Source organism: Toxorhynchites rutilus, chromosome 2 (genome assembly GCF_029784135.1).
Source record: "Toxorhynchites rutilus septentrionalis strain SRP chromosome 2, ASM2978413v1, whole genome shotgun sequence".
Lineage (NCBI taxonomy): Eukaryota > Metazoa > Arthropoda > Insecta > Diptera > Culicidae > Toxorhynchites > Toxorhynchites rutilus.
This window is the reverse complement of record NC_073745.1, coordinates 62603445-62623429: the sequence shown is the minus strand read 5'-3', so window position 1 is coordinate 62623429 and position 19985 is coordinate 62603445. Positions and strand designations below refer to the sequence as shown.

General features: G+C 41.1%; 1 protein-coding gene across 32 annotated transcripts in view; it reads left to right on the top strand.

Annotated features, from left to right (window-relative positions):
* The window catches only part of LOC129766483 (patronin), a 194909-nt gene extending 174924 nt beyond the window's left edge, over positions 1–19985 (top strand). For 29 of the 32 annotated variants that reach the window (XM_055767020.1, XM_055767017.1, XM_055767021.1 and 26 more), the window contains 3 exons: positions 6482–6673; positions 6847–7129; positions 19091–19985. In XM_055767020.1, the coding sequence (XP_055622995.1) occupies positions 6482–6673; positions 6847–7129; positions 19091–19235 (620 nt within the window). In that variant the 3' untranslated portion in view covers positions 19236–19985. The remainder of the gene's footprint in view (positions 1–6481; positions 6674–6846; positions 7130–19090) is intronic. The other 3 variants (XM_055767050.1, XM_055767042.1, XM_055767040.1) reach the window with 1 other exon arrangement.

Sequence of the window (19985 nt, the reverse complement as noted above, 5' to 3'; positions counted from 1 at the left end):
TGCATTTTTTGTTTACTAGGCGAACGATGGGTGGCATATTTTGCGCTTCATATACAAACCTTTTACATCCATCTCGTATCGGAGAAGAATCCACTGCATGATCAATGATATCAACAATCCTAATTACGGGTATTTCAATAGAGACGCTACAAAAATAGACCGATAGGGACAGCAAACGACGCCATATTTTTTCCCGCTCTCTTGATATTTCTCTTCAGTAAGGTTTGCCATTTCATAATGAAAAATATACAATCCAACAACGAGTCGAGATTATTAAAATTTACCACCGAAATTCGGAGTCAATGGCCTCAACTTTAAGAGCGCTACGTCCAATTTACGGTCGTCATAGTCGTCCTGCCTGCGTTTAGTGGAAGGAATTGAATCCACAGGCAAAGTACAAAATGTTTCCGTACCAGTGAGACAAAGAAGTGCCTGTAGTGTCGAAAGTATTGCATCACTAGCGCATCAATTGAGGAAGAACCAAATCAGTCTCACACGTCGTTCTCAAGCGTTGTACATCTCTGTGACGTCGTTGTGGCGAATTTTGCGAGAAGATCTTGGCCTACATACTTACAAGATCAAATTGACGAAAGAATCGAAGCCGCTTGACCACCAGAAGGATCGTATGTTCGTGAATTCGGCTGAGCAACAACTTGAAAATGATCCGGATTTTCATCGAAAAATCATTTTCAGCGATGAGACTCATTTCTGGCTGAATGGCTTCGTCAATAAGCAAAATATGCGTTATTGATCAGGCAGCAATCCACACATACTCCATGAGTCACCATTGCATCCCGAAAAAATTATGGTTTGGTGCGGTTTATGGTTCGGTGGCGTCATTGGACCGTACTTCTTCCGTGATGATCAAGACCGGCACGTTACTGTGAATGGGAATCGCTACCGCCAATGATAACTGAATATTTTTGTGCTGAATAAAGGGTGTGTCACATCAAATTGCATCATGGAAAAACGCTGTAGAAATTCGCCCAGTAGACCGATCCTTTTGAAAATTTTAGACAGTAAAATAAAAACTATTTTTGGCATTTTCTTTTTATTCATACTTCGAGCCCAAGCCCGTATGCTCGCACCTTCCTCTTTACCCCGTCCATAAGGTTCTGTACAACGTCAGGTTGTAGTTTTTTTTAACAGAAATCCATTTTCTCTTGAAGTCCGCCTCCGATTTGACAACTTTTGGGTTCTTCCGGAGGGCCTGCTTCATAATCGCCCAATATTTCTCTATTGGGCGAAGCTCCGGCGCGTTGGGCGGGTTCATTTCCTTTGGAACGAAGGTGACCCCGTTGGCTTCGTACCACTCCAACACGTCCTTTGAATAGTAGCACGAAGCGAGATCCGGCCAGAAGATGGTCGGGCCCTCGTGCTGCTTCAATAGCGGTAGTAAGCGCTTCTGTAGGCACTCATTAAGGTAAACCTGCCCGTTTACCGTGCCGGTCATCACGAAGGGGGCGCTCCGCTTTCCGCAAGAGCAGATCGCTTGCCACACCATGTACTTTTTGGCAAACTTGGATAGTTTCTGCTTGCGAATCTCCTCCGGAACGCTGAATTTGTCCTCTGCGGAGAAGAACAACAGGCCCGGCAGCTGACGAAAGTCCGCTTTGACGTAGGTTTCGTCGTCCATTACCAGGCAATGCGGCTTCGTCAGCATTTCGGTGTACAGCTTCCGGGCACGCGTCTTCCCCACCATGTTTTGCCTTTAGTCGCGGTTAGGAGCCTTCTGAACCTTGTATGTACGCAGGCCCTCCCGCTGCTTGGTCCGCTGGACGAATGAACTTGACAAATTCAGCTTATTGGCGACATCCCGGACCGAACTTCTCGGATCACGTCTAAACTGCTTAACTACGCGCTTGTGATCTTTTTCACTGACGGTGCATCCATTTTTGCCGTTCTTCACCTTCCGGTCGATGGTTAGGTTCTCGAAGTATCGTTTTAGTACTCTGCTGACCGTGGATTGGACGATTCCCAGCATCTTACCGATGTCCCGATGTGACAACTCCGGATTCTCGAAATGAGTGCGCAGGATTAATTCACGACGCAGCGTTTTTTCCGTGATGCAATTTGATGTGACACACCCTTTAGTATGATGTAGATTTGGGCAATTTGTGGCGCCACAAACCACACAGCGAATTTAACAATCGATTTATTGAAAAACCAAGTTTGGTGTGCGTGTTATCTCACGAAGTGGCCCAGTCAATTGGCCATCTCGGTCGTGCGATTTGACGCAGTAAGATTATTTCCTGTGGGCCTCGTCAAGTCTATGGTCTATGTCAACAAGCTAACGACGATTGATGAACTTCGTAGGAATATCGAACGTAAAATTGCAGCAGTATCGGCCGATTTATGCTTGAAAACCGTCGAAAATTGGGTTCAGCGTCTGGACTTCTTTCACATGAACAAAGAATTTCATTGATATCCAGTTTTTCTTTTAATTTTTCTTTTAATTAAAAAAGAGCTATTGTAGCGCTTTTATTGAAAAACCCGATATGATATCGAATACTTCGCTACTATCCACAGCATGAGCTTCTGGAAAATGTCTTAAAAACTCCGAAGATTATCTATGACTTTGATCAAATCGCGTGTTGAAACATTTGTAAATACAGTAGAACCCCGATTATCCGCAGAATAGTCGGGCTAGCTCACCGCGAATATCGAAAATCGCTGATAACGCAATAAATGACTAAAAATGAGTTCCAAACTCCATAAACAAGAAGTGGGTTATATCTTGGTATAACCGCAATGGTGACGTAGAACTATCGTTGATTTAGTGATCATTTGTTTGAAGTTGAATCTGAATCCATTCTGAATGAATGAATAAATGAATATTTGGGGGACTTCGAAAACGAGAGCGTTACGTTGGAGGTATAAGGTTTTATACATCCAATATCGGATACGAAAATATCCTACTGCTGGGGAAGAATAATCTTCAGAAGCTTTCCTGCTATTTGCAGGAAAGTGTTATATGGTTAGAAAACATTAAAATAAACTCTTTCGCTTGCATGTTATTTTCAATGCCAAGGGGAACTGGCAGATTATTTTGCAGCAGCGATATCTTTCCGGGTTCTTCTCGAAGTCCACCACCAGTGGTTAATGCTAACTCGATAACAACCTGTTAATTGCACTTGATTGAAAAATCACAAAACCAATTGTATTTGGTCGCAGTATTATATGGATAGAAAACGTTGAAATAAACTCTTTCGCTTGAATGTAATTTTCAATTCCAAGGGGAACTGGCAGATTATTTTGCAGCAACGATCACTTCTTTCCGGATTCTTCTCGATAACCAGCAAACGTAAAGAGTTGCGCGCGTGTATGTGTGTGTGTGGCAGTTGCTCCGATGTCCCAAGCGGAACCAATTTTCGATGCTGGTATTCTCTCGGTCGTCTTCTCTTCTCTTTCTGATGGATCGGCTTTTCTGCGCTCCGTCACAGTCCCAAACAAACTGAATGCGTTTCAGGTTAGGTCAGTGTTACATGGATAGAAAACATTAAAATAAACTCTTTCGCATGAATGTATTTTTCAGTTCCCAGGGGAACTGGCAGATTATTTTTCAGCAACGATTGAATCTTTCCGGAATTTTCTCGATGCTGAATGGCATCCAAACGAAGAGTTCCGCGCGTGTATGTGTGTGTGTGGCGGTTGCTTCGATCTCTTCCTGGGGAACTGTTTGTGGCATCACTCTCCTCCTGATGGATTCTCCCTTCTGGCCTAAGGTGCACAAACAGGCTCTTGGTGACACCGTTCATCCACGTTTTCACTATAAACTAAGAGCTTCACCACAATAGCAACAACATGCTCCAACCACTGTTCCATTATAACTGAGTGGATTTCCGAGCGGCGCTCGCTTATATACCGATTGGTGATTTCAATAGCCTGTTTTGAAAGCAATTTTAAGACTATTGAAACATGTTTTTGGATCAAAAAGTAAAAGGCATATAACGCGTAGACATTTGATCTTTCGAATGAAGGGTTTATCATACCATTTCGTTCAGTTGTTTGAGAGCTATTAACGCTCAAAATCTCGGTCTCCGGCGTAACGCTTTCGTCTTCGAAACTTTGATTTTACACCCCGGTATAGAAATGAAAGACGTAGTCCTACGTCAAAAAGGATATTTCAGCATGAAAACTTTGTTTTATCAATACATAAATCATTAAACTATCCATCTACAAGGTCGTGTATTCCAGTGTCCTGTGAAACCATGAACCAAAACAAAAGTGCATGAGCGTATCATTCACTGACAAATTCCGGGAAGGCTTATAGATTTACCTTGGAACTCGCTGTCGCGAATAATCCGCCCCGTGGATTATTCGCTCGCGGATAATCGGGGTTCCACTGTATACAAAAATCTAATTTTCTTACCATTTAATGGCCAAATCTCGTTTTTAGGTGCTTAGAAAAACAAACATTATCACTTTTGTGGCTCTGAGCTCTAATATAGGTGTCGCATGAGCTGATGCAGCCTTACGTAAATTCGTCAATATTAGCACTTGTAGTTACTAGACTTGTAACTTGTAACGAATATAAGGCTGATTATGGAACAGGACCCAGATGTTGAAATTGTAAATTCGTCATCATGGACACGCGGATTTACATGAACGATTGGTTTTGGAAAGTGTCTCGGATAAATTGTTTGTGGATTAGGTTTTCTTTGATTATTGCGGCCCCAAGCAAATTTTATTTTACCGCTCTCAACCAATATGTACTTTAAAATTGGATTTCCTTTCTACAGTCATGCGGCTTTCTGTATGAAAAAAGATCATATAATTTCTGTTTGTCGAACCGTTAATGGTTTTGATATGGGAGAGTCGTACGTTTCTCACGGTAGATGTTGTATAACATTTTTCATCTGATTTATACGTTAGCCAAATCTGGATATTTTATTCATTCTGAAACACACAAAATAGAACAAACAGGTCGGGTTCTCTTGTTCCAAACAAAGATAACGCGTACGTTAAGAGACCGTTAATTTGTGTGTGATTTCTATTACTGGTGCCCAAATTCATATTTTGAATAATGATCCTAATATTGACTGATGTTAAATCATTCAGTGAGTAAATTCTCATACAAGCCCCGCAGTCGAAGAATATAAGAGGTGTGTTAATTGTGGATTAGAAGCCTGTAGAATTGTCACCTCTATGTTACTAGCAGAAAGATGATGGGAATATTTACTATTCGCCTTAGCAAATAGTAGTCAAACACTTGCTTGCGTTAGAAGATGTTGTGTGTGTCGTGTGCTTCAGTCAATGAGCTGGGAAAGCATCCATCAATCCATTCAGATCAGCGTTTCACCCATGCCAACAGAGCATCGTTTCGTCGTATGAGTTTACCTCCTCGTGAAACTCAATCATCCAATAATGATGGTTACCATCTGTGGTACTGTACGCGGTGTCAAACTGCAAACCAGCGACAACAGGCTCGTTCTGGGAGTTCAGCTGATGGGCTGCAATCATTTCGATCGGTTGCAGTGCAGACCGAGCAGCGATCGATAAGTGTCAAGCATTGTGGCGCTATAAAATGTGAACGGGATGTTTCCATCACTCAAAAATCTCTCACAGACACTCTTGAGTATCTGCTAGAAGGCAATAGTTTAGCAAATCGTGCTGAGAAAACGCAAAGGAATATTGTCACTGGCTCTCGCCAGAAACATTCCCTGTACGGTAGATGTGTCAATAGAAACGGGATGACAAGATTCCAACCTGTATGTGAAATACAGTGAATTTTGTCGGTGCGGCTGTAGATACTCACACAGGATATGCTTCTAATAGTATTTAGCACGTAAACACTAACACCAGTTTAGAACAGTAACAAAGGGTTGAATACGAGTATACTAACGTAACGGGATTGTATGTGTTGTTAACAAAACATTCAGGAAATAAAGTTTTTTTTTGTTTTCCACCGTAGGTGGATTTGGATTTGCATATGTTTTCTTGTGTTTTCTGTTCTATTCATTATACCTTCATTGAGCATCCCTCCGCTTTCCTGAATTGAAAATTGTTTTGGTTTATGGTTAAAAAATCTATGTTTCACGTTAACATTACCCTTAATTGTGTTACTTTTTCCTTTCTGTTTTCATGACATCTATCAAGATTAAGGCATTGGAAAATCTGTACAGTTTCCCAATTGGACTAATACTATAATTCTTGCTGTATCCACTGATTTAAGAACTATGAAATTAATATATCTAACAGCTCTATAACTCCACACTTCACAAAAAAGAGATGAAAAATAATAATTCTCTCAAGCTGACAGCTGCTAACTAGTTATTAAATCGTACCTTTTCTCTCATTTCTCTTCTCATCATCTCGCCAAACACAATTGTGTGACCGTGGCACCTAATATAATAAACACCCTGATTGGCATGTGCGGGGTTCGCGTGTCTTGCGTTGAATGTGTCCGAAACACGATCACGAAATTATGAATGCTGCTGCTGCTGATCGATCCCTCGCATCCCACAATTATTAACATCAGATTCCGATTCCGGCCTGGGACGCGCGACGCCACCGAGACGCGCTCCGTCACCCGGCATGGGACCCTCGAGTCGCCATCTACCGTCGCCGTCGGGCCCGGGCTCGCTGCCACCGGGGCTGATCACGAAACGTCGCGGTTTCGATGATGGATCCAGCGACATTTCAACCGCCAGCTCCATGATGGATTACAATGGTTTGTATAGCTAGCTTGTGCCCTCTTCCCTTCCGAACCTACGCGTGTTTGGCTTGATAAGCAACGCAATATATTTATACGACTGTACACTAACCCCGCGGTGAGCCTTCCTAGCGATTGTATGCTGATAAACCTCTTGTGTGTGTTTTTTTTACGTTTCCCTGCATATATAGGCCCGAAGCTTTACAAACAACCAGCGACCAAATCAAACCGGGGCATTATCCTGAATGCCGTCGAGTACTGTGTCTTCCCGGGTGCCGTCAATCGCGAGGCCAAACAGAAGGTGCTGGAAAAGATCGCCCGATCCGAGGCGAAACACTTCCTGGTGTTGTTCCGTGACGCAGGCTGCCAGTTCCGGGCGTTGTACGGCTACTGGCCGGAAAACGAGCAAATCATCAAGCTGTACGGCACCGGTCCGAGCCAGGTGGATGACGTGATGTTCGATAAGTTCTTCAAGTAAGTGCGAAGAGGTGATGATGATGATGATGATGACGATGTTGAACTAAGAGAAACTTTAAACTCTGAGAGTTCATTCGTCTCTGAACTACGCAGAGGTAACCACTGCTGTAGTCGTCTATGCTTGAGTTACCGTCGTGCGCGGAGATACTTCCGACCCTTTTTTTTAGTTTTTTTAAAATTTACTTTAATACATATAATGTGTAGTTAAAAATATTCGAATATACAATAGATCTATCTGTTTCTCGTGTGGTATAAGTGCAATCTGGTTACTCTAGGGGGCGTTAGAAAGATAAGATTTCGTACCAAACACAGCTCAATCTTTGCGATTGTTTGATCCAGTATTGTTTGTGGTCAAACAAGCGAAGAGAGAAAATCGAGTTTTTAAGTTTCACTCCGATAAAGATGATAAAGTGTTTATGGCTTTGCCGTTAACGCTGAATCAAATCGATGGTTAGACGGGGAATTCCCAACGGGTGAGGGTAGAACAACTCAGATTACAACTGTTTTTTTTTGTCCTTTATCGAAGAGACTTTCAGTCTCTGGGCTGGTCTCTGTAGCCACGACCTATAAAAGGCCGCGTAATGAAGGAACATTTAAAAAAAATCCACGGGATTGTATCCGAGACACGACCGCTTAGGACGTAGGACTACGCAATCTTTTTTTTAAATTTTTTGGTTCATCATTTCGGATATCATTTGCGAATACGTCGAAAGTTCATAAATAACTCTTTAGTGAATAGTTCCGGGGACCCAGAAAAGGTTTAATGGCTTGCGTGGTTTTGTAGAATCATTTAGAGAAGCAACGATTCTTTCTTGCCTTTGCGAGAACAACACACTAATTGGTCATGTGTTGCAATTTGTTTCTATATATCAATGCACGCATTGCACTGAGTATTTAACGAGAGGCATCTTCCGTGCATCGCCATTCAACAAGTATCAAACACACGTCTAACAGATGCACAAAGTTGCAGCGATAAACTTCAAGTGAAATATTCGCTAACGTTTACAGCTCGAGGGGAAACATTTCGGACACAGAAAGATTCTGAGAATTTTCCTCAAATTCCTCAAATTACAATACTTACTTACTTCGCAAATATTCTCTTTTCGCTATCCCCCTTCTTTGATTCTATTCTTCTTCTTCTTCTTCTTTTTTCTTTTGTTTACGGAGACTTTAAATCCAACGATTCATTCGTTTCCGACTGTTTCTATTCTAGCGGCTGCATAGGTTGCTCGTTATTGTCAGCTCTGTTCGGGAAAGCACACAAATGGACAGAACAAATGTATGGGGAAATGGGAATGCTTTCAATTTTCATCAATTTAAACCATATACAGACTATGGGGTTGTTATATATAGAATATCAAACAAATCTTAGAAAATTTATGATTCGATTGGTATGCAAATCAGTAAAATCCGTTCGCAGCAAAAATAGTTATTAACATAAACTTTTTTTCATAAAAACGTGACCTGTTTTCTGATTTGGCACCCTTAATGTAAGACGTAGTTCTTCTTCTTCTTCTTCAATGGCACTAACGTTCCTAGAGGAACTTCGCCGTTTCAACGTAGTATTACTTGCGTCATTTTTATTAGTACTTAGTTGAGATTTCTATGCCAAATAACACGCCTTGAATGCATTCTGAGTGGCAAGCTCTAGAATACGCGTAATCACAGTGCAAGTCGGAGGAAATTTCTTTGACGAAAAATTCCCCCGACCAGAACGGGAATCGAACCCGAACACCCGGCATGTTAGTTATGACGCTAACCACTCGGCCAAGGGAGCACAAGACGTAGTCCTACGTCAAAAAAAAACAAAATAACAAATTAGAAAGTAACATCATGTATTCATTCGTGGTCTAAGCTGACCATGTTTGCATCATGTGTTCGTTCGTGGTCTAAGCTGACCATGTTAGCATATCACCAATACCATTAGTATTGGAAAAACGCATGTTTGTTGTTCTTTGGCCTAAAAGCATAACCATGCACATTTCCGATAAGATAATCTGTCCAGTTAGTGAATATTATCGGTGAAAAGAGGGCCTAGGAGGTTTTGTGAATGAAAACGTATTTGTTCCCTTTGGAAAATCTTGGAAAATACGTCAATTTATGTGGACAATCAATCGCTTCAATGAACAATTGTTCCCATTGCTTCACGTAAGCACCAAGTTGTTTCGTCTGTATCATTTTCATTTCCGAAGCGAAGCATTTTCGAAGCGAAACATTTTCGAAGCGTCACCGTCGGTAGTTTACGTGGCTTGACGAACAAAAACAAGTATGTTTGGAAGAAATTTAATGAAATGTCTGGAAAGGTGCTCCGGATTTGTTGTAAATCAATGATACGTCCGGAAGGTAAAAATGAATCCAATTCACCGGCCACATCTATGTTATTTAAATTTCCTTACTAATCTGATTATTTTCATCATCACCTTGAAGCTTCAATTGCAAAGAAATTTAAGTAATTATCACAAAAAAAATCAAGATTTCTTCTCTACGTTCATAGCGGTACTGTGAACAAAGAAAAGTAACTACATATATGAGCAGTGTTTCAATGGTTTCTTATATTCATTAATTATAAAATTTTAAGTAATAGGACACTATCACGAAAAGCATGTTTGGACTCTACAGAGAATTTGATTCAAATGTAGATGTAGCTTATAGCTCAAAATATTGATAGTAGTTAATTTTCAAATGATGTATGATGGCTGCATCTGACTATGTCAGTTATGCATTCAAACTATGAATACTCAAAAATATTTTTTTTTCAAAATTTCTTGAATGTTTCCAAACAACAAATGTTTGTTTGCATGTTGAGCATACGTATTAAGTTGTGCAGAATGCGTAGCAACTTCTGGAGTTGGTTGACTCTAGAGCTCGGTGGAATTAAAATCCACCAAGCTCACCTCATATGGGTGGGGTTTGAGAGCGACTTGTACGCTCTTCTTCTTTTTCTTTGTTTACGGAGACTCTAAATCTAACAATTCATTCGTCTCCGATTTTCTTTTCTACTATTTTTATTATTTTTGTTTCAAATGTTCTATATTTTCTTGTAAAGTTCTGTTTCTTTCAAAAATTCAATTAAGTTATTCTCCTGAGTGTCATAATTACTTAATATGTCTCTTAGGTTCTGTCCAATACTATTCCTAATTCTAGCATCCTTCGTATGTTGGCAATCCAGTAGCAAGTGACTTACAGAGATGGGAGCCTCGTTGCAAGAACATTGAGGTTTTTCTTTAATTCTTTGAAAAAGATATGTATGAGTGACCTTTGTATGGCCCATTCGAAGACGGGTGAGAAGCCGTGTTTCCTTACTGTTGTTTCTGTCATGCCATGGAAGAGTGTTGTTTTTAATTCTTTGAAGAAAAGTTGATCTGCTATTTCTCCAGGCTATGTCCCAACTTTGGCGGATCTGTTGTTTTACCCAAAGTTTCGCATCAGAGCGAGGAATGGGTATATTAGGGGGTTCTTGGGTTCTGCCCCTACCGGCTAATTTGTCGGCGGCAGTGTTTCCAGGAATTCCGGTATGACCGGGAACCCAGCAGAAGGTAATATTTTTGTCAGAATCAGCTTCTTCTATTGCAATGATCCATGGGTGAAGGTTTTTACCTTTTTGAAGAGCCTGGAGACAGCTCGCGGAATCAGAAAATACAACAGTAGGAAGAGAATCATGTGTGCACTCTTGGGTAGCGATTAGAAGCGAAAAAGCTTCTGCGCTAAAAATTGTGCATTGAGGAGGAAGCGAGAAGCTACCAGTGTATTGGTTATCAAAAATTCCACAACCGACACCGTCAGTGCTTACAGAACCATCAGTGTAAACTTGATGTTCAAACTAGAATTTTGTTTCTACGAGGTGATTGAAACATGCCTTTACTTTTGATTGGAGATCTCCTGCACGAACTTCCTCGAGTAAATCAAGGTTGACGTTCGGCGGTTTCACATTCCAATTCCTTTCCATAACCGTCGAATGTACACATATATCGGGAAGATCCTGATTGGTGTGTTCTTTGAATCGGTCCTTCGCCCGAGATATTAATGGGACATCATGGTCGCGGTCAGGAATTGAAAGGTAACGGATAGCTCTATCGGTTACAATCTTCGTAACGAGCCGATCGAATGGTAGCTTCCCACTTTCCGCCATAACAGCGAGAGTGGGACTTGTAACAAAGGCACCGATGGCTATCTTTATTGCCTTATTGTATACCGGTTCGATCGTTTTAAGCGGTTTTTCGCCACCTCTGCTGAAGATGCTTACTCCATAGAGAATTTTTGGAATTAACCAAGCATTTACTATCCTTAAAAGAGATTTCCTATGTTCGGAAACTAGGTTCGCTTTTTGATCGCCTGAGCATGTGGCAAGAAACTAAGTTTCTTGTCAAAGGTTACTCCGAGTATTTTAAGAATTTTGACTGAGGGGATTTGGGTTTCGAAAATTCTGGGGTTGGAAATTTTGAAGTGAGCTTTTGGACTACATATATGAAGAACTTTAGATTTTTCCGGAGATATTTCGAAACCAAGATTTTGGGCCCAGTCTAGAACGGAATCAATTGCGCTCTGAAGTCTTTTCCTTGTTGCTGAAGCAGCGACGCTAACTGAAACTAGCACAATGTCATCTGCATAAACAAGGATTTTTACATTATCAGGAATTTTTGCAAAAAGGGATTGCATAATGACCAAGAAGAGGGTTGATGATATAACCGAGCCCTGGGGAATTCCATTTTCTTGGATTTTTAGTGAAGATTTTGTGCTGTTGACTATGGTTCTAAAGGTTCTATTTTCTAGGAAACTTTTAATATAAAAACCTAGTCTTCCACGGATCCCCCAGTCGAAGAGACTCCTCAATACTGGGTACCTCCATGCTCTATCAAATGCCTTGCTAAGATCAAGTGAGGCCACATCTGCGTGGTGATCTTACTCGATAACGTCATGTACAATAGCCTCTAATTCTTCGAGGTGATATTCTGTGCATTTTCCCGCACGAAAAGCGAACTGTCTTGGATCTAGTAGCTTATTAGACTCTAAGAAGGTCTTTAAGCGTCGATTAACTATCCTTTCTAGAACATTTCCGACACAACTCAAAAGAGTTATAGGTCGGAAATTGTCAAGAAGATGTTGGTTTTTGTCTGGTTTCGGAAGTGAAACTATCAGACCTTCTTTCCAGCAATTGGGAATATTCCCGCTGGACCATACCTTATTGTAAAGTTTCAATAAGACTTTTTTTCCAAGGTAGGTCAGATTTCTCAACAAAGGATAGCTAATCTCGTCTGGTCCTGCAGAGCCTTCTTTCGCTCTACCAAGTGCCCATTCAAGATCGATGATGGAAAAATCCCTGTTGTAATCAAACTCAGAATCGGAGTTGAAGTCAACAAGTTAATTTTCACATTTGGCTTTTCTGGTTTGGAAAAGACATTTGTAGTTATGGTTGGACGAGGCTTTGGCAAAATGTTCTCCAAAAGCTTCTGCTATTGTTTTACGGTCAATAGTATATTGACCATAAATAAGGAGATTGTATTGGTTTCTTCTCTTTTTGCCGTTTAGCCTTCCAATTTTGCTCCACAACTCTTTTGATGACGTTTGAGGGTTGATGTCTTCGACAAACTTGGCCCATTTGTCCTGTTTGGCTCAGAAAATGGCAGACCTAGCTTCGCTTCGCGCCTTCTGGAATTCCTTCAACAGAATAGGCTTGAGCGGACTGTTTGAGTTGGTGTTCCTCAATTTTCTTAACGCCTTTCTTCTGCATTTAATAGCAGTTCCGACCTCAGGGGTCCACCAAGGGACGCACTTTATCCCAGGATTTCCACTGGTTCTTGGTATGTGCAATAAAGCAATTTCAAGGATGGTCTGAGAAAAGCTTTCTGCAGACCAATCCTGTCTGGCTAAGAGGCGGTTTTCAGTATCTAACTGGTAACTAGTCCAATCTGCGAATTCAAATTTCCACCTTGGTCTAGTGGGTACTTCCGGAGAAGACTTACCAAGGGAAATAATAATGGGGAAGTGATCACTATTACAGTTGTCTTCATAAACGTTCCATAATAGCTTCGAAACAAGTTGACTAGAAGCGATAGTGAGATCAATGGCGGTTGTGAGACCATTAGAAGAGTGTAATCTGGTATGTTGACCATTATTCAAAATGTGAAGGGAGTGATCGGAAATGAAATCCTCAATTATCTCTCCTCTTCGATCGAGGTGTGTACTACCCCAAGTATGAGAGTGAGCGTTAAGATCACCCTTAATTATAAATGGGGGGCGAAGCTGGCTAACTAGATGATCCAGTTGACCACCAAGTGTAGTCAAGTCAGCATGATGTGGGATGTACAGGCTAACAACTGTAACTGCAATTGGGAATTCAGATAAAATTCCTATTGCTTGCATTGAAGTGTTGAGTTTAAGGAGTTTATGGGGGGACCCGGTTTTAATTGCAATTGCAACCCCGTTTGAAGATGGGATGGGGCCTTCCTTAAAATATGTTACATAATTTTTTATGTAATCTGAAGAAAAATTACCAGGAGTCATTGTTTCCTGAATACAAAGAATAATGGGACTAATTTCGGAAATTAATAGTTGTAAATCAGTAAGTCTTCTCGAGACCTCTAACGTTCCATTGGACGGCTAAATTGTTAAAAATTTTCCAATTATTTTTGGTGGGATTGTTAGCCATTTATGAAGAGTTGTTTCTAGCTGGGGCAGATGTACTGTTACCAGAAGTGGATGGCTTTAGCGTCATTTTGTCAAAAGATTGGTCTATTTCCATATTTGTTTTCATTTGTGTGTTGCTGGGTCCGATTATAAGTGATTTTTTCTTAGTTTGTTTCTTTTTTGGTGGAGTTTTCATGTGTTCTCTAGTCGGAGTCTTTTTTGCCGGTTGTTGTCCGTTATCAATTGTTAAATGTCGTTTGTGTTTTTTTGATCGTTTTTTGTTCATGTATATGGTGTGTTTTGGTTGTTCAGTGTGAATTCCGATGTTAGTATTTTCACGATCGCTTTCTGTGTCCATTTCGGCAAAAGATTCATTAGCACATAGCAAATCAATTTTTTTATTAAGATTTGCCAATTGTTTCTTAAGATCTTCGATCTCGCGATTTTTAATTTCGATGATTTTTTTGAATTCGTCATCTGTTTTGTGTTGAGTTAGCCTTAGTTGCGCTACTCCTGCATAGGTGGTTTTACCGCCTTTTGAAATTTTACGCGCTTCTTCAAACGAGATCCCCTTGACAATATGAAGCCGTTGGACTTCCTTTTCGTCCTGGTAAAATTGGCATTTTCTGTTGAAAGATCCATGCTCATTGTTTTTGCATCTAAGGCAAAAAACTGGTTTGACGCATTTGGTATCTTTGACAATTTTGTGCTCTTCGCCACAAGTTCCACAAAGTGGTTCGTTTCTTGGGCAAAGCAATTTTGTGTGTCCGATATTCCAGCACTTATAACAGAGCATTGGCTCTGGTATAAAAGGTCTGGTTGCCACTCTTAGTAGACCAAATTTTATAAATTGTGGAGGAACAGTACCCAAAACCGTCAATATTAAAGTAGGAAGAGGAATTACTTCACCATCCTTACCCTTTTTAGTCATACGATGAATTTTCGTTACATTTTGATCGCTTAGTGAAGCCATAAGGTCTTTTTCAGACAATTTTATGGCTTCCCAGCAAGTAACGACGCATTTAGAATAATTGCGCGTTGGATGGTAAATGACATTAATTTTTGTACCGACAATTAATTCCTTCAGAGAAAGAAGGATTTCAACATGTTCGGGATTTCTCACCTTCAACACGTATCGGGATATCACCCTTCACCGCATCTTGGATGGTTTTCCCAATTATAAACGGGTTCTTTGGAAGTTTACAACCTTCCTCTGCCTGGAGCAAAAGGAAATGTGCTTGCCCGAACTCGCCGTTTGGGTCCATAAAAAGTGGAACTGTATAATTATAATTGTTGCGCCTTTTATTTATATCAGGTGGTACCGCGCCACCACTGCTTTTAGCCGCCATAATGACGGCTGGGCTAAGCGACCCACTGAGTTTTTAATATGGTATTTATTGATGAGATAAGATAAGAAAAATGGTTTCGCTTACCGCGTACCTGAAGATAACAACCAGTGATTAACCGAGATCTCTGGTTATCGCCGTAGAAACACCTCAATACCACGAAATGAAAAAATAGCCTTCGAAGAGGCCCTCTGGCACTCACTAAACTGGATCACCAATATATTCTCTTCTTTTGGTTTCCTTATAACTTCGCTTATAATTTTCTTATTCTATTCTTTCTTTTTATTTCAAATTCACTGAGTCTTAATACAGACTTTTGCAGCACTTTTTCTCACTCAAACACAGCACAACACAACGCAGCGCAAATTTGGCGGGAAAACGGCTTCTGAAAATAAAAAGGTAAGAAGAAAACGGTAGTGGGTAAAACTTGAATCAAGCAATACCCGTGTTGTACGCTCTCTCGAATGTGCTCAATGACGAGCGAATTTTGACCTACGAAGTACTGCTGACCACACTTGCGGAAGCTCATCAATTCTCGCCCTCAACGTACTCATCAGCTTTGACGCCAAATCATTCCCTCCGTGGTATTGCAGCTCATGCCGTACATGCCATTCCGCCAACTGCTGGTTAACAGACTGTGGAAATGATAGATCAGAACACCTGTCGTCGATCAACCCAAAAATGAAGTGGCACGTGGAGTCATCGCAACTCACCCGTAAACCTGGTAAACATTGACGATGACGCCATACGGAAAAATTTGATCCGCGGTACTGTCGAAGAAACATTGAAGGACCAGACGGCAGAATCTGGTAGGCAATAGTAAAGAATTTGGGGAGCTTTTAATTTTCCGGGTGTTGGCTGTTGATGATAGCTTCGGCCACCGTTTATTGATCCGGTGAAGGTTGGAGATGGGTTTTAGGAAGTTCGAAAGTGTACTGAAGGTTTAAGTGCAGTCGACCACTGATTTTGAAAGTTCTACGACGGGAGATTCGGTAAATTTTGACATCTGAATTGCAACCTAGGTGCTCTTGACTGCAGACCACCGCCAGACCACTCTTTGTCGCCGAAGGTCGGACACATTCGACAGCTCATTTATTGAATTGGTAGCTGTCTGTTTCTTGATGCGTGCTCCCCACCTCTACCAAAAGGATGCATCAGGTGAATACGAACACTCGCTTCGGTAGTAACAGGAATAGGCTGTTCATCGCTATTGTGAAGATGATGACGGAACCTTGAGGTACACCAGCTTCTTCGTAGAAGCGCCTAGAACTGTTGTTCACAATTTTCAGCTGGGAAGTCCAGTTTATTATAAAAGCCCTCCGTATCACTTTTGACAGTGAATACTTATTTCATAGAGACAGATTATTCTATATAAATTGTTCAAAATCATGATTAGCTGAAAACAAGAAAAAAGCGTTTTTTATCACTGAATTGGTGGTTACGTCAACCATGTCTCGCATAGAGGCTTTGTGCCGCGGACTGAAATGTGCAGAAACAAGGAAGGAGGCATCTTGACTAATGAACGCGAGGTTATCAAAAGGTGTAGGCAGCACTACGAGGAGCACCTGAACAGCGCACAGACAGGAGACCAAGACGGCGATGAAGTGGACTACACCGGTACAGTGAACAATAGGTGAAACTGAAGAGGCCATTAAGGGGGGACCCCGGTCTGGAAGGTCGAAAAATAATGAATTTTCGTGTTTTTTTGAATATTAGGAACAAAGTGTAGTGTTCTGGTATTTTGGTTATTGTTTCAAATATGTTTGATGATGTATTTTTCCTTTTTTAGTGCACAAATTACGTAACGCTAAAAATCCGATGGGTTGATAGTCAGGATCTGGGACACAGAACAACTACCGGAGGAGTGGAAGGACGGGGTAATCTGCTCCATCTATAGAAAGGCGACAAGCTGGATTGCGGGAACTACCGTGCCATCACAATCCTGAATGGTGCCTACGAAATTCTGTCTCAGGTCCTTTTTCGCCGTCTATCGCTAATAGTAAACAAATTTGTGGGAAGTTATCAGGCAAAATTCATTCCCGGTTGCTGGACGACGGAGCAGGATTTTACACTACAGCAGATCCTACAAAAGTGCCGCGAGTATCAGGTCCCTACGCACCACATCTTCGTTGTGATTTCAATGCCGCGTATGATACAATCGACCAACGAGGCTTTCTCCGGAAGCTGATTCAAGACTGATTCAGGCAGCGATGAACGGTGTGCGGATCTCAGGCGATCTGTCGAAATCGTTCGAAACTCACAGTTCAAACTCACGTTTGAAACTTTGGAACATTTCGCGTGTGCAGTGCTGCACTCATGGCCCCAGCGGAATAGGTTTTGAGTGCAGTACGGCACTCATGGCCGTCAAAGTGTAAGAGTGGTCGATATCGATAAATGTGAATTCAAGTATATCTCGAACTCGATACATTTCAGTATTTCTCAGTAGAGTATGAATAGAAATTCGGGAAATTATTTATTATCCTGCAGCAAGCTTGGATATTGTTTACATCCTTCCAACGATGTGAAGCTGGGCGAAACTGTTCATATCAGAGTTGCAAAATCTCACACTCACTTTACTGACAGCGCAAGATATTGAGACAACATCAAAATCAACCACCAATTCCCCTGCAGTTCATGACAAATGAACCAAACTTAATTCCATGCAACCGACACTCCGTCACGTGGAACATTTGGTTTTTGCATTATTCCCCACACTCATTCGTTCCACTGTCTCACTGAGAATTTACGCCCGAAATTTTCATACGCATCTTCGATCAGCTGACAGTGGAAGGGAACAAAATTCCATACAAGGAAATATCATCTCACTGACACCGCGTCAGACGTTTAAACGCGTGTTCGTGTGTGTTTTCCTAGTATGTTTCTAGCCCCGGTCCCATTTTTGTGCCGCTTATTGCACACACATCGATGGGCAACGGCACATTTGAGTGCTGAGTTTATGGGTGTATGACCAACGAAAATTTCACCAGGACGCAATGAAAGGTGATATTTTCGGCTTGAGCATTCACTGACGTCGAGAATGAACTGATATTTCTGTTGATGGAACGAAAACTATATCAAAACAAACGAGATGGTGAGCCAGCGGTCGTAGGCACAGCGGCACCGCGATAGAAAAAAGTGAAGAATGTCGGTGGAGATATTTTGCACTGATAAAAATTGCTTTTCGATTTCAACATGTTCTTTCGAAATTTTGCATCCTTGGTTCATATATTGTTGAAACCATCTTGATTGTCTTGTTCCAACTTTCTGATGTGGGCATAGGCTACTGTAAAGGCAACGCGAATTCGTATTTTTTTCGCAGCAAAAGCATGGGAAGTTCTATCATTGTTTGCTCTTTTATAAGTGATTCCACGCTTCACTCTGATTGGTTACCGACAAAAATTTGCATAAATTTGTCTTCATTGTGAAGGGGTAATAAACAATATTTACTCCGATAAAGGCGAAACCGCAATGCAGGCTACTGGAGTGTAAATAGTGTTTATGGTCCTGAAACTGTGACGACGAACTATGTCCAATTTTGGCTTCATCGACAAACAATGGTTAGGCGGGGCATTCCCAACGGGTAGTACAGCAACTCAAGCTGCAACGGTGAGCGACGAATGAAAATTCTAAGATCAACCCCGAACCTTGAAAAGGCTGCTTGGGAGGCCAAATACTACGAAGACTCGCGGCACTTTTGAAATTCACTTATTTATTTCGACCGTAGTGCAACAAAGTTTGAATGGTAAATAACAATTTCTCGTTCCTTTTTTATTTAAAATCTGTGCAGTTATATTAACTGTTAGTATTTGTTCGAAACCTCAATTGTCGAGAGTATCCCCGCACGATGGTATATTTGCGAGATGAATCAGGATGCGAAGCGAGAAAGTGATTCGATTTATAGGCATGCCAGCTGCAGATTATTGGAACCATATAAACTTTTTTCTAACCATGTGCCTTAATATAAACACTTTTTTCTTCCCACCCACAGATACAACTCCGGCGGCAAGTGCTTTGCCCAAGTACACACGAAACACCTCACCGTGACGATCGACGCCTTCACGATACACAACTCGCTGTGGCAGGGTAAGAAAGCGAACCTGCCCAGCAAAAAGGACATGGCATTAGTGATTTGAAGTGGTGGCAGCTATCGTCGTCGATTGCACTAACCTCCTCCTCCCTCCACCTACTTCTATTCATTTGTGACACACACTCACACGTTCGGTTCCCGATGACTTGCTACGACGGGGTCTACCTTTTAAGGATTTGAGCTTTCGCTTTCGACTTATAACTACTATTCATACCGTTCCGCGTGTCTCAACGTGTCAAAGCGAAAAAAAAGGCAGAACTAAAAACAAATGATAACACACTAACCAACAACCGTGGAAGGGAACAGTATTTTCCTCAATGTTTTATGATGTTAATCAATGCTATAACACCCTAGTTCAGCAGATGAACGGGAAGTTGTCACACCTTTCGGGTCAGTATCATGAATGATATCTGCGTGTGTGGATAGAACAATTTGTGTTGGGAGCAAGAAGAATTGATGAAAATTCATGTCTATGTAACAAAAAACTACAAAACAACAAACGTGAATGAATGTTTTTTGATATTTTGTTTTTCGTTTGTAGTTTAAAATTTGCTGCAAGCCACAGTCAAAATTGGAAATTATCTCTTGTTCAGTAAATGAATTAGTTCCAGCAGCAATTTGCATGCTCTTAAAAAATCAGATTGAACCTGTAAATAACTATACATATTGATTAGCTAGCGCTCTCTTCTTTACAAGGAAAAGTAATGTTTATGTTATTCATGTAAACAGCAGTAGGGCAGCCTAAGGCAAATCTCGTTTACATTACTACAACACACATAAAAATCATTTCACTCAA